Here is a 14,388-nt window from a genome sequence, read left to right as displayed (position 1 = left end):
CGAGGAAATGGATTTTACTATAATTTTCTCAGCCAACAACCAAGTTCTTTTAGAGTAACACGTTGAGTTTCCATATATATATATATATATTTATATACGAAGAAACAAGATTTGAAGTTTCCTAGACTTGGAACCTCTGCAATTCATTCAGAAGCAAACAATAATGTCTCACTCTCACTTTTAATTAATTTAAACTAAATTACCTAATATCCCCCTGAGACTTAGGAAAATTACAAATACATCCTTTTCATATTTAAAAGTACACTTCAAAACAAAGAAAAATTAGACAAGAATATATTGTCCATTAATTGTCATGATTGAGTATTTTAGATTTTTTTTGACATCGGTGATCATGTTCCACATATATTTTCTTCCTCCCATTTATGTAACTGAATTCAAATTTAAATATTTCAATATATATCCTCAAAAGTGTTGTGATTACTATTCTAATTAAGAATTGTAATAATATATATATTAAACTAAAATAATATTTCTCTCTTCACTCCATTCTAAAATCTAATTGAAACCCATTTTATAATTGAAATATATACCCATTAATGAACGTACCTGTTTAAAATACAACGCTTGAGAGCTATCATTAATGGTACGATTAGGTAAAGGTTGTTTTGCAATGCAAATATCTAAAATTCCAAGCAATTTTCCTTACCGAAGTACTTGCTATTTCCGACTTAATTCAAATCAATGTACAGTACAATCCAGAAAGATCTAAAATTACTTTTGTTCTTTGTTAGATATATCTGAAAATTGTCTTTCATTCCCGCCCCTGCTATTGTTAAGAGAAAATATCACAATGAAAATATGAGATTTTACATAATAATTTATAAATGTTTGAGCTATTTTTTTCATTACCAATTAATTTTAGGATGAATATCTAAATTTCTTCATGGTATTAGAGTAGACTATCCACGTGGTAGGCTCAACTGCCACACATACTCTTATATCACCCAATATGAATTATCCACGTATTAGGCTTGAATGACGTCATACGTGCGGATGCGTGTTGAGAGAAAAATTATACATCGAAAATGTGAGGCTTGTATAATGACTTATAAAGGTTTAGGATACTTTTTTCATTTACAATTAATTTTAGAATAGATGTTTAGATTTCTTCACCTTTTTTTTTTGTGTAAGTTGATTGTTCTGGTATTACTAGGCCTAAGGTAATTCCTGGCTAGTTTTGTATTTTTTGAACTGCTTGGCGCCATATTACCCCCCAAAAAAAAATCTGAAAATATTTAAGAAAGTAAATGAGTTGGTTCAATAATTTCATGATGGGTAGGGGCAAATAACCATCTGTTATTGCACTGGTACCTGAGCTTTTGTCTGGTTTAGTTTTGTTGGTATTCTAAGAAAAGAACCAAAGTTGGCATCATCTATTCTATTTGTATTCCTTACTGTGACACTGAAAACCAAAAAGTAGAAAAATAATAAAATAAAATAAAGCTTTAATTGATATTTTCAAATAGGACAAGTTAGAATACAGAATTAATGCTAGCTATCATATTCATGGCCATTTATCCATCGTTTCATCGCAAGCACAAGCATATAGAGAAGATTTGTCTGTTTATTCTACCTTCATGGAACTTTCATTTTTGACGTGTGCATATGAGAGACTGAGAGAGTTTAGTGGGTAATGTCAGGGTCTGAAAAAGCTACCTGCCCCTACGTAATAATAAAAATGCATATGGGAAAAACAAAGTTACCCAAAAGGCAAAAAGGAAAAGGGAAAAGTAAAGAAAATATGGAATTAGATAAAGAAAATAAAGTATGACAGAAAATGACTCCAGCCGGACTGAGTAATTTCCAGAAAGTGATCCAAGTGGTCTTCGAAGTTTGGCCCAACGTGCGCAGAGACAAATATACCTTAGCTTCCTATAAACAGAACTGATCTCGATCGCCTGTGTTTAAGTTTTAACCGCTGCCACAATACATATTTACATTTTACACCACTCTTAAACACCACTTTGGCATTGCTATGAACTAAACTAGTTATGAGACAAAGCTACTCTAAAGTAAAAGAACCCTCTACTTGTTTATTTTGACTCCCCAAAAACAGCTATTTTTAGTACAAAGTTTGAAAAGAAAAATACTTCTAACATTTATAACCAAACACTTAATTCATCAAAACTTCATTTTAAAGCAACTTTTTTCCAGTTAACCTCAACTCCAAACTAGGGTACTTGGGCTCATCATCATCAGCCATCAGCCCATCAGTGATCAGGTACATATATACATGCATGTACGTATGGGGCAAAATTTATATGCTATGATTAGGTACCCAACATTACACTGCGAATGCTTTCTTGCAAAATTAGTTTATTAATGTTGCACATGCATATATGTCCTTTAAATAGAAGCCCAATTTTTACGTTAAAACCATGGTGGTCAAATATATTGCATTAATTGTCATAGTGATTGTGATTGTAGCATTTTCAGGGACAATATATTAAGGACAACGTTCATGTGGTCATACTGCAAATTTGGTGGTGTGGAGCTTTCCTTAATTTTCTTTTTATCTTAATTTTTGGTAAGTGATACAAGTGTATCTACACAAAGTTGTTGCCATTTCAAAATATGATCCTTATAGATGAAGGGACAGATATTGATCTTTCTCTTTTTAGGCCTGCAAGGCTGCAACGAGCCAACAACCAACCACTAACATAAATTTGGTGCTCATCATCTCCAACAAGCTAGCTACTTCAATTCATTTCTACTTTATATATATGCTTGTTTTAGCCCTAAAATGACTAGTTGTTAATTAATTAATTGTGTCCATATTTTTCTTTATTGATCAGATTTCTTCAGGTCCTTTTCTTTGTCGATTTCACCAAAAAAAAAGGATAAAAATAAATAACCATTTATATTAAGACTTTAATTAGGTGAACAATCACACTCGAGTTTATGTTTATCATATCAGAATATGATAGTCGTTATTTAAGGCCCATTAGTGTGCCCAAGCAGCCCAACGTAAAACCCACAATACCAGTCTAAACGGAGCCCACCCGTTCTCTCTATATGAAAAATCTATTTGGATTTGGGCCAGGAAATTGAATCGTAGACAAATCTATTTGTTTGTACAACAAAAACAAAATTGAATTGTAGACAAATTAAGTTTGTACTTTGTGAAATTCATGACCAAAAATAAATAATACTTGGTGAAATTTTGGATTTATTCACCGTAAAAGAAAAAATGAGATGGTAAGGATATATGGCGAAAGTATGAATATAATATAAGAAACGTATTGGTGTTTTAATTTCTTCAATTAATTATAAAACTTTTATATATTAGTATATATATATTTTTAATTTGAAGTGTTCAATATATTGTTGGAAGAGAAACTTTCCTGCAACAGAAATATGACTGATTTGGTATCATAATCCAACAATAGTTCATCACATAATACTTTTTATAATTTTAAGACATAATCTATCTTTTTGGAATGCTAATTTTCTTTGGGCCTTTGGCCCCCAGCATTACCCAAAAAAAAAAAAAGAATAGAGATATGGAGGTGCTGTAAAAATGAAAATAAAACACTTAGACTGATTTGTTATTCTTGATTGATATCTTCGGAAATTAATATGACATAAATACAACACAAAAATGAGCAGAAAATTAAAGGGATAATATAGTGAGTCTCCTACGGAGATGGTAGAAGTATGATTTCTCGTTCACATCGATTGCAGAGAAATATATGAGGGACTTGTTGATTGTCTGGAAGTCGAACACACAGAGTATGCTGCCACACTTCACAAATATCACAGCACACCATTCGTTCCCCATCATCATCTTTGGCACCACAAGGACAATCCACAACATAGTTACTTGGCCCACATTCATACACCTCCTGTTTCACAATCCCAATCTCTTTGTTGCTTCCCTCAACCACAATCTTTTGGCCCACCTCAACCAGCCCAAAAACCATATCTGTTCCCTTTGTATTGTTCAAATTTGCAACTGATTCCACAACAAAGCTCCTCAAACCCCAATAAATCTCTTTGAAATTCCTTTCCACTTCTAGCTTAAGGTCATTGATTGTAGCATTGTTTCTCAATGTGACACACTCATACGGTGGCAACATTGCATTATTAATTTTATTGAGCTCTTCTTCTTCAGTAGTGTTTCTTAGCATTACTGTGCAGTAGAGATTTGATTTTCCCTCCAGGCCACCCAATTCAACTTTCATAGGCACCTCCCCACAATAATCTTTGACAAGGTACTTGGAATCAAGAACGATCCTCACAGCCATTGGTATTGCTGAAAAGATCCCAGCTGTGCTCAGATTTTGGTCTTTGAGGATGTACTTGTACAAGTAGAACATGTCCTTCATCAACTGGAACCTCGAAATCTTGTACCATGACTTCACTTTGGAATTGCTCGTCATGAGCAAACCATCTTGGTTAGGGGACACATTTGAGATATCTTCTAAGCAATACTCAAGAACTTTGGTCACCGGATTCAAGCTCCGGCGGACCAAGTAATTCCCCACGATGTGGTTTCCCAATGACTTCAACACAAAGTCTAGCAAACCAGTGTCACCTATATAAGCCCGAGCTGCGTCCCTAACTTCTTGCCTAGACACCCACCTAAACTGAGCCCTCTTCAAGGCTTCGACGATTACCCGAGTGGCCATTTCAACCCTTTTAGGAGACCATCTACAAGTTGTTTCCACCAGCATTCCGGGGTTGTAGGAATCAATGCAATTTTGATCTGTTGGTAGGCGGGACTTGAGCTCTAGCATGAAGTTGAATAAGTCCCCAAGAGTGACCAAAGAATGATCAGACAATGTGTGGTACCTTGAGAAGATGAGAGCAATGTCATGGTTTGAAGTGGCAAGATGGTGAACAAGTAAGCATAGGGGAATGCCTTGTAGTGCTTCTATGGCTTTTTGGTACATTTGTTGAGTGACACAGAAGGTTCCACGGCCAAATTTGTAACCCCAACGACCAAACCATGGCTCACTGTATGCTACTCCGTGGATTAGCCTCAACTCCATCCCTCTCTTTTGTGCAACGTCATTCAAACTCACTTTCCTATCAAATGTATAAATATAGCATGCACACAGAGTCAATATCGATGGTCATGTTGAGATTCATAACGTGGTGTTACCGTCAGACACAAAATTTTTTCCTTACCTTGCTCGCAATCCAGTGCACAAACGATCCCAAAACTCCAAGATTTTTTGTCCAGTCAAGTCGGAGCCAGTTTCAATGCCATTGACGTACAGCAAATGGCCGAAGCCATTAGAGTGAAAGACACCATGCATGATATGACCCTGTAATTCCACTAAATTGGAGGGCTTACCGCCATTTGCCGCCGGGTCCACCCCCCCAATATCGTAGTTGCCAGCAGCTGCTTTGCAGTTCAAACAAGCTGCAGCCACCATTGTGTCCGTGGAAGGCAACACAAAGTGGTACTTCTTGTTGCAAACCATATGATGGCCCCAGCCTAAGCTATATGTAATAGAAATTAAGTAATACATAGCCAGAAGAGCATCGGATGATACCAATTTTATTAGATGTGGTATAAAAATGTAGTACAGATAATTTTATTTGAAAATTAGTTAGAGATGGAGATGGGACTAAAACTTTACCGACGTATTGGCATTGCTTGCAATGACGATTGAGTGATGCCTCGATAGGTTCTTCGACAACAAAGAGCACGACGTGGAGGGGATGAGCATGGCGATGGACTTGGAGCTGAAACGACCAGCTTTGCATTCCAGCACTAGTAGTAGTAGTAGTACCCTCCAAATGCCCATATTCAAGGAGGGCCTTGACATTTTCCCTAAATGAGGACCCAACAAACCCAACTGGGTACCCGGATTCTCCGAAAGTCTTGAACCTAAACACCCTCTCCCCTCTCTTCCTCTTCTTGCACCCCGTGAGGTCTAAATGCGACATGGTAGCAACAATTAATTAATGTGCAGGCTAGGAGAGAAAGGATGGTAGTTTAGGCGGTTATATATAAGAAGCTAGAAGCTGCATGCATATGCTGCATGAGCATTAGTATATAGAATAAGATATATATGGATGGGAAGCTTAGATATAGTGCTGGATATCACACGCAATTTGTGTCAGGAAATAAAATTGGGGAGCACCCAAAAGATCGAGCCTCTAGGTCATAGCTCACTATCTGCATGATTTGTTTCAAAATTAACCATGCTTTCGATAATGCAGCTATTTCATCGTTGGTTATCACTTATGCCCCGTCAATTTCTATGCATAGCTGAGATATGTAACTTATCTCTAGCTGGTAAATTAGGGACAAACTTCAACGCAAACTTCCTTGGCCAACTACCCCTTCGCACTATTACTTCTTAATTTGTCGCTCCATACTCCATTGTAATTAAGCTTTTTCTCATGCATGAGAGAACTTGTTTCTTTTTCCATAATTTGGGTAGCTTGGCCGGCAATATTAATATATGCAAATGTGTGACAACTTTCTTTATTTCCATAAATTGAATATGTAGGCAATACTAGTAAAAATAGAGGAATGATAAAAAAGTATAGGCGATTTCGATCATTGCAATGAAGCATATTCCAAGAAAGATGCTTGCATTTTTTTCTTAAGAGAAAAGTTCTTTACTCTCCCTAGATGAGCAGAATGTGGGTAATTTGCCATCTTCTTGCCACATTGTTAAGGCTTGCCAGTTACGGGCCTTTCTGTGGACTTGAGTGTTCTAATTTGGACTCCTCCCTCTTATTGTCTACTTGTCTCCAACTTTTCATGAGGATCGTCATGGGGTTGCTCGGCCCAATAACGTTTTGAGTCAGATCTTTTGTGGTGTTTGGTTTTGGGCTCCCTTGTAACTCAAAAACAGCCCAGATTAGTTTTACGTATATTGAACACCAAATTTCTTTCAGACCAAAAAAAACCCAACTTTGTCAAACAAAAAAACAACATATATATAACACTACTTTGAAAAATGACTTAAAAGTCTTAGAAAATGGTCTTTAAGTGGCTTGCATTTTCATTACATAATACATCATATATATAAACACACTAAAGCTATAAGCATTTGTTTTCATATTTTTGGGTGGTATTTTCAAATTTCCATAATATTTGTAAATAACTTACTGAATTATATGTGTTTTGTGTTTTAAGGATATTCTTCTCTCACTATGTCTACTGCTAAGATGCTCATGTATTTTTTTTGGTATATTATAGTATATTATTATATAAAGAAAAAACTTCATATGTTAACGTTTGAAAGTACATACATGAAAGAGCATCTGAAAGCCGCATAATTACATAAATATTTAACCTTCTAAAAAAAATAACATAACAAGAAATAAGCCAGTTAGCTAACACCTTCCAAGCCACTTAACTTAAGTAAACTGAAAAAATAAAACATTACACTATTATAAGAGTAGGATAACCAGCTTCCTATCCCACATTTTACCCCACATAAACCTTCAAATATTCCAAATTTGTCAACATTCAAAAGCTAAACTCATGTATGTTTTATGAATCATAGATGTAAATAAAGGAGAAAAGGGGGTTGTATATTCATAATTAAGCTAATAAAACCACAAATCACTACTTTTGTTTTTGGTCGAAACATGAATCATTACTTAGAAAATACAAAATGGTGTCTCAACTAGCACCCAAAAAAAATTGGTGTGTCAACTCTAAACTCTAGTCTAAAATATTTACTGACAAGAACTGTCAAATATTTATTAAAAAATTAAGAAAAAAAGGAAAAGAAAGAAAGAGAAAAAGTGAGGATAAGGATTGGGGTTTTGTTGTGACATGTACTTTGCCCTTACAGCTTCAGCCGTTCAACATAAGATATTAAGATATATATAAAAGAAAAAAAAAATATATATATATAAGAGATATCATATATATACATATGCCTTTAGATTTTCCTTATTTTAAAGTGACAACTATAAGTTTGATAGATACCCCATTTTTAGGTTTCTCTCTCTCTCTCTCTCAGTTTTAGGGCTTTCTCTCTCCTCTCTCCTCTCTCTTCTTGCCTCTCTCTATCTCATAAGTTTCTCTCTCTATCTCTCTCAGGTTTCTCTCTCCTCTCTCCTCTCTCTCTCTCCAGAAGGGCAAAACCCTAAAGAGCCGTTTACACCCACCCAAGTAAGTTTTCTCTCTCCTCTCTCTTCTCTCTCACTCTCTCTATCTTTCTCTTTCTAAAATTTGAATATATGGGTCCTTGTACTATTATCCTGCCATTTACATTTCTATGCTTATTTATATATTTGAAAGCTTCAAAATCATTATGAATTTGCTATTTTTTCTCCTTATTGTGCACAGATCTCAGATCCCAATTTCTCAGAGTCCGAAACCCTAATTTGTTAATTCTTTTTGTTTGATCTGGAGAGGGGTATTTGGGCATGGAACCTGGAAATTCTTCCAGCAAAGTGGATGAAACCCTAATCTGTCATATCTGATTTAAGATGGAAATAGAGATCTCGCTGTTTGTATGTTTTATTTGTGTTCTGTTTGGTTGCTGTGAAAATGTAGGAAATGCACAAAAGTTTTGATCCTGGAATTCCCATATTTCTTCATTTGGATTGCGAGAATTTCCATTTTTGTAGAGTAACCATTAGATGAAAATATTTGCATGCTCATTACCATTGACCTTAAATTATTTGAAATTTTTGTTCTTTTGGATCTGAAAGATGGGGAATTAGGATCAGTAATTTTATTTTCCTTCAGTTTCTCAGCTGCCAAACAAATGTTTGATTTTTAATTTAATGGGAAGATCCAATTGATGCAGATGTTAATTGTTTATCATTCTGCCTTCTCATATTTGTGATTGAGTAGGCTATGCTCAGTGTGTCTTTCTCTCTGTATCTCTTTATTTTCTATTTCTTTCTGTTCTCTATTTCCATGGCCTCAGAGATCTATTCAGTGGTAACTTATTATTATTATTCAAGAACTTTCATTAATGGGCCAATTCAAAACATAACGATGTTTGTTTGTCTGCTCAATCTCTAGCTCTCATGGACGATGATGCTTTGAACATGCGCAATTGGGGCTATTATGAGCCGTCTTTTAAAGGTCATCTTGGCTTGCAGCTCATGTCAAGCATGGCAGAGCGTGACACGAAAGCTTTTCTACCTGGGCGTGATCATACGGTCATGGTTAGCGCCAATGGAGCCTTTCATCCTCGGGACTGTGTTGTATCAGATACTTCCGTTCCAATGAACTATATGAGGGACAGTTGGGTAAACCAGAGAGATAAATATCTAAATATGATGCCTGCCAATCCTAATTATGCTGTTCTTCCAGAAACTTCAGGAGCTCACTCCTTGCAGATCTTACAGCCACCTGATTCGTCAAGGGATGAGAGGGTGAGTAGAATTGAAGAGCCAGTTGTCAATAAGGAAGGTGGGCCATCAAAGAAGAGGCAGGGAGGGGGTGCTCCAAAAGCCCCAAAAGTGAAAAAGCCCAGGAAGCCAAAGGATAATAACAATTCTTCAGTTCCCCGTGTGAAGCCAGCAAAGAAGAGTTTGGATGTTGTCATAAATGGGATTAATATGGACATTTCAGGTATTCCGATTCCTGTTTGTTCATGCACTGGAACTCCACAACAGTGTTATCGGTGGGGCTGTGGTGGTTGGCAATCTGCTTGTTGCACCACAAATGTATCAATGCATCCTTTGCCAATGAGCACTAAACGACGTGGTGCTAGGATAGCTGGAAGAAAAATGAGTCAGGGTGCTTTTAAGAAGGTATTGGAGAAACTTGCAGCTGAAGGTTATAATTTTGCTAACCCAATTGATCTGAGGACTCACTGGGCAAGACATGGTACCAACAAGTTCGTCACTATCAGGTAGAGTTGCTTTGTTGGTACCATTAGTGGGATTTCCATTGCATTTGGTCTGTTTCACCTGTATATATTTCTGTGACCTTTTGCAGAGATCTATCGGATGCTTTGTAGTCCTTGAATTTTCAGTCATGACTGATGATACTTGTTCTTAAAATTTGGAATGGTTCTTTTGTTAATTTTCCTTTCGGCTTATGTGATAAGGACTGAATTTTCTGGCCACCAGGATTATGCGGATGAGTTGTCATTTAATGGATTGGTTTCTGATAATTTCCAATTTCCTTTTAATCTAATGTTCTCAATATTTGCCACTGAATGCCTCCTTTATCCACTCATCTTTTTACTGGCATGCAATGTTCCCCCCCCCCTTCTCTTTTCTATAAGAGCAAAACATTTGAACTGATTGAAGGAGAATCTGTTATGATTACCCAAATTTTTTAAGTATTTGACTAGCTAGCTCGGTGTAGTCAAAAGTATTATGTTCTTTATGGGTTGCATATTGGGCTTAGAACTACTAATTCCTACAGCTGTAGGATGCTAGTTTAATAAAGAAAGATCATGGCACTGTCTGAGGAATATAGTGTGAAATTCGTGCTTATTGTTTTCTTATCTTGGTTCTGCCTAATTTGAGAAGTTCCTATAATTCATGTCTTAAAAGTGTTGTGTTTGGATTCTACTTGTACATTGTGTCTGACATGGAAGAACCTGAGAAATCTTAATTTAGGGGCTTGGCTCTATAATCTATATGTTCCCATTACTTTGCAAATCTTATACTTTTGTGTCTAACATTAGCAAGTGTCTTAGGGAGGAAATTGAAATTTGTGAATTAGAGTTCTATCAGTAGAGTACAGACAATTTGTGGAAGATATGTTTTTAATGTGAGCTTGTGGGATTTAGAAGTAAAAAGGGTTTGCTAATAAGATGAATATATGTGAGTAAGGACATGTTGATAGGCTCACATTTGTTATGGATGTGTTAAAAATGTAGCGTAGTACAAGTTGTTTGATGATGATTACACACCCACCTGAACCTGCGATACTCTTTTAAGAAACTTAACTGATGTTCTCCAATTTGTACTTGGACCGTGTGCCTTTGGTAAAGCTGATATGTGATTTTCAATGTATCGTGATAATGTACAACTTCTTGATTTTCACTTACTGCTAGAAGATGCTCCTGAGTGATCTGAAATTTAAACTGGTTGTAGTCGTGTGTTATTAGATGAATTGCCATGAGGGTCATTTTAGTGCCCATCTAATTAGGCAAGTCTGCGTTCAATATTGATATTTGTTTCCCAAACGACTTGCTCGACCTGTGGTGTACTTGGAACTTTTCTAAAACAAATAAAATTGAAACGAGCAAGTGATACCTGTAGCGTAAAATCCATATGTTTGTTATACATAAAACTTTAAGCTGGATCTGGGGTCTGTGTTCTCACCCAGAAAATGATTGGCGGCCATAATTTGAGCCAAAAGCTTAGGTGTGTAAAGCGTGCGTTTGAAGGGATAGTAATAAGTTTTAATGGAATAGCTTCTGAAATGGTATCAAGAATGTTGGTAAGAGATGGAGTGAGTGCAGTTCGGTGGGAAAATATGAAATTGACATGAGTTCAACCCTCGAAACAGACTAACAAAAGCAAGTGAAGCGCTGTTTTGTTGAGACATTGTCTGGTGTGTCTCTCTCCTTCATTGCCTTAAGCAGTGCAAAATTGAACCATTTTGATCTATTGAATTGATTTGATTAGTAAGGGGAGGAGGCCGGATATAGAATCCACAAAAATTGGGAAATTTAGCTGCTGACTGGAGTTGGAGTGGGAAGGAAAATGAAACTTAATTTGAATCAGTATCCAACATCAACAATTAGAAACGAATCAAATCTGGAAGTAGTTGGTTATGTGCAGGTGCTGGATTAGGCATGAGCTGATGATGGTTTGCATTAAACTCTGCTGCAAGAAAAGGGTTTGTATAATTACATTGTGTACAATCTGTAACTGTAAGAGCGGTAGCAGCCGAGAACCCAGATGGATCTGCACTCACCCAGCTGATGAAGTCGTCATCAAAAACCTCCCATTTGTCTGTAATTATGGTCTTCAAGGCCCTCTTTTTATCATTCTCAGTAGTTGGTTGGTGATTGATGATCCGTTGGAGGTCTCTGATATCTTGTTGCGGGATCTGCTCAACCTTGGGACAGTCGGAAGCGCTGAGAATCCGAATGGTGGTGCAAAATTGAAGGTAGGAGGTGACCTCCTGGGCCTGAATGGTTGCCTTGTGCACAATCCCGAGCGCCACTTGTGCCTCCGTCTTGGCGGGAGCCGCGTATATCCGCAAAAGCGCTCGGCCGATCCCTTTGCAAATCCGGCTGTACACGTCCATCATCTCCGTCACCACGCATGTCATGGCTTCGCAGATGAGATGCACCTTGCTGTCTTGTGCTTTAACATCAAACAGCATGTCAAGCAACGATTGCCATTTTTGTAACTTGCCAAGCTCTTCCATCAATGGCGCCTCATCATCCTCATGAAGACTTTGTTCAAAGGCAGCGGATCTCTGGTCCAAATACGTAAAATACGCTCGAACCAAGGCGTCATAAACCCAAGTTTTCGGGGAGTTAGAGTGGGCGTCGGAAAAATTGGAGAGATCGAACGGCAGCCTTCCAATCCTGCGGACGGCTGGGATTTGACAGCAGAAAACGCCGTGCATGAGCATCAAGCCCTTGAGCGCCACGACCCAGCACCGGGTCTTGTCCATGCGGGTGGATATGGCCCACAGAAGAGGCTTCACGTACAAGGGAGAGGTTCGGACCCATTGGTACACTCTCTGGAACTTTTTGTAATCCACGCAACTTTCGTCGTGGGAGGTGGCCTTGATCACGATGGCCTCCAGATCAGGGTTTCGGTACGAGGTTTTCCGGGAAATGCTCGCGACCCATATGCTGTTCTGGTCTTTGATCAACCCGGCAGCCTTTTTCCACAGTTTCATTTCCACTGCGCCGCCGGCCCTGCCTGCCTGCTTTTTTTTTTTTTTTTCTCTCTCTCTCTCTCTCTGTCTCTCTCTCTCTCAATCAATCCTCCACCCTTTCCCTTCCCTTATTTACTTCCCCTCTTTTCTTTTCCCCTCCCTCATTTCTTCTTTTCTTACATTTCTTATTTTTTTGCGCTCTCCTATAATTGGGGAATCAAATCCTCAATGACAGTTTGTTTGTGTTACGTCCGACTTTTTCAAGGTTGTTATGCCGTTGTATCATTTTAACTTGTTAGCTACACGCTTCGAGTTCTATTCTAGGACAGGATACCAATTAAGGTCAGTGACAGCAAAGATATATAAGATACTCTCATACTCAACGACTCAAATTTTTTCACCAAAAACAGAGTAAAGAAGAATTCAAGGGAAACTTCCTATAGCTGGAGCTGGGGTCAGCTATAAACCTAAGCCTATCTGTGCCTGTCTTTTGGAATTGTTGACTGCGAATCACTACAAAAAAGTAGAAACATCCATGGCATTGCCATTCATATAGACATGCACTGTGCCACACGAATCGAGTACTAGTGTAATCATGTTGCAAGTATTGATGAGGAGCATATTGCTTTTATACATGTTTTATTACAAATCTACACAACATAAATGGATACATAGCGTTGATGATTCCTTTTATGGAGGTAGTGTATTGCATCATGTACAGGTTTAGGTGAATACAGCCGATTGCATCGAAATTAACAGATGAAACGGCTGCTATAAGAAAAAGTAATGTCGAGTCTAAAGGGATATCGGCCACTATTCTCGTGCTTTCTGGCCCTTTGCTAGAGCTCTCTGTGTGAATGTGTTTTGTCTGTATATATGAGCTAATTAGCTTTTTAGTGCTACTAGCCTACTAGGCAAAGCAACACAGGCTACACACACAGCTCATGTGTGTGTGTGTGTGTGTGTGTGTCTTTCTTTCACACATTTCCTGCTAATTCTGCAAAACCGGTCATGAAAAGCAGAGAATGGGAGATTGTAAGATTTTCAACACCAAGCTGATACTACTTACTGTAACTGTCCCTTAAAGCAACAAAGTGAAAAGAAAAGCTTCTCCCTCTCTCTCTCTCTCTCGGACTCTCTTAGAGAGAGAGAAAAGAGAAAGAGAGCAATCACGGGCCCAATAAATTAAGAAAAGAAAAGGGTTGAAATAAAGTACTAGGGGAAATCCAAAAAGACGAAAATGGTGGGAATCTTTCTTTGTTTTCCAATTTGCACTGTGCAAACGATCCCACAGCGCCACCTCTCTACTACTCCTACTTTTCATGCTCTCTTTCACCTCTTTTCTATCTTTGCCTCTCTCTCTCTCTCATACACAGACAAAATTTTCTCTGCTTCTGGCATGCAACTATGAACAATAATATCTCTATGGGATTTTTCATGTGGGGATGAGTTTGTAAGTACCTTGGCTTTCTCTCTCTCTCTCTCTCTCTCTCTCTCTCTCTCTCTCTCTGTGTCTCCCTCTCTCAGTAACTCACTCACTTCAAAAGATTTCCTTATATATATATATATATATATATGAAAGCAGGTATGGTCTAGTTATTTCATTATTCATTCATTAATGT

The 14,388-nt window shown here is 37.6% G+C and overlaps 3 protein-coding genes across 3 annotated transcripts; 1 reads left to right on the top strand and 2 right to left on the bottom strand.

The window, feature by feature from the left end:
• Window positions 1-3,659: 3,659 nt before the first annotated feature.
• Window positions 3,660-5,922, bottom strand: MS1 (RING/FYVE/PHD zinc finger superfamily protein). The gene is made up of 3 exons (XM_086234118.1): window positions 5,613-5,922; window positions 5,155-5,467; window positions 3,660-5,052 (listed from the first exon to the last, which is right to left on the bottom strand). Exons 1-3 carry the CDS (start codon window positions 5,920-5,922, stop codon window positions 3,660-3,662), a joined length of 2,016 nt encoding a protein of 671 aa, XP_086090244.1.
• A 2,001-nt stretch (window positions 5,923-7,923) lies between these two features.
• On the top strand, window positions 7,924-10,074 carry LOC147295706 (protein BASIC PENTACYSTEINE2-like). The gene is made up of 3 exons (XM_086231810.1): window positions 7,924-7,941; window positions 8,045-8,116; window positions 8,981-10,074. Exon 3 carries the CDS (start codon window positions 8,986-8,988, stop codon window positions 9,820-9,822), a length of 837 nt encoding a protein of 278 aa, XP_086087936.1. The 5' UTR covers window positions 7,924-7,941; window positions 8,045-8,116; window positions 8,981-8,985; the 3' UTR covers window positions 9,823-10,074.
• Window positions 10,075-11,390: 1,316 nt separating this feature from the next.
• On the bottom strand, window positions 11,391-12,817 carry LOC147295705 (putative clathrin assembly protein At1g25240). Its single transcript, XM_086230540.1, has one exon. The coding sequence runs from the start codon at window positions 12,785-12,787 to the stop codon at window positions 11,669-11,671; it is 1,119 nt and encodes a 372-aa protein (XP_086086666.1). The 5' UTR covers window positions 12,788-12,817; the 3' UTR covers window positions 11,391-11,668.
• Between the last annotated feature and the right edge of the window lie 1,571 nt (window positions 12,818-14,388).

The sequence above is a fragment of the Dryas octopetala genome, chromosome 2, assembly GCF_963921425.1.
Source record: "Dryas octopetala chromosome 2, drDryOcto1.1, whole genome shotgun sequence".
NCBI lineage: Eukaryota > Viridiplantae > Streptophyta > Magnoliopsida > Rosales > Rosaceae > Dryas > Dryas octopetala.
Note: the sequence above shows the minus strand (reverse complement) of the source record. Positions and strands in the feature narration are given on the sequence as shown.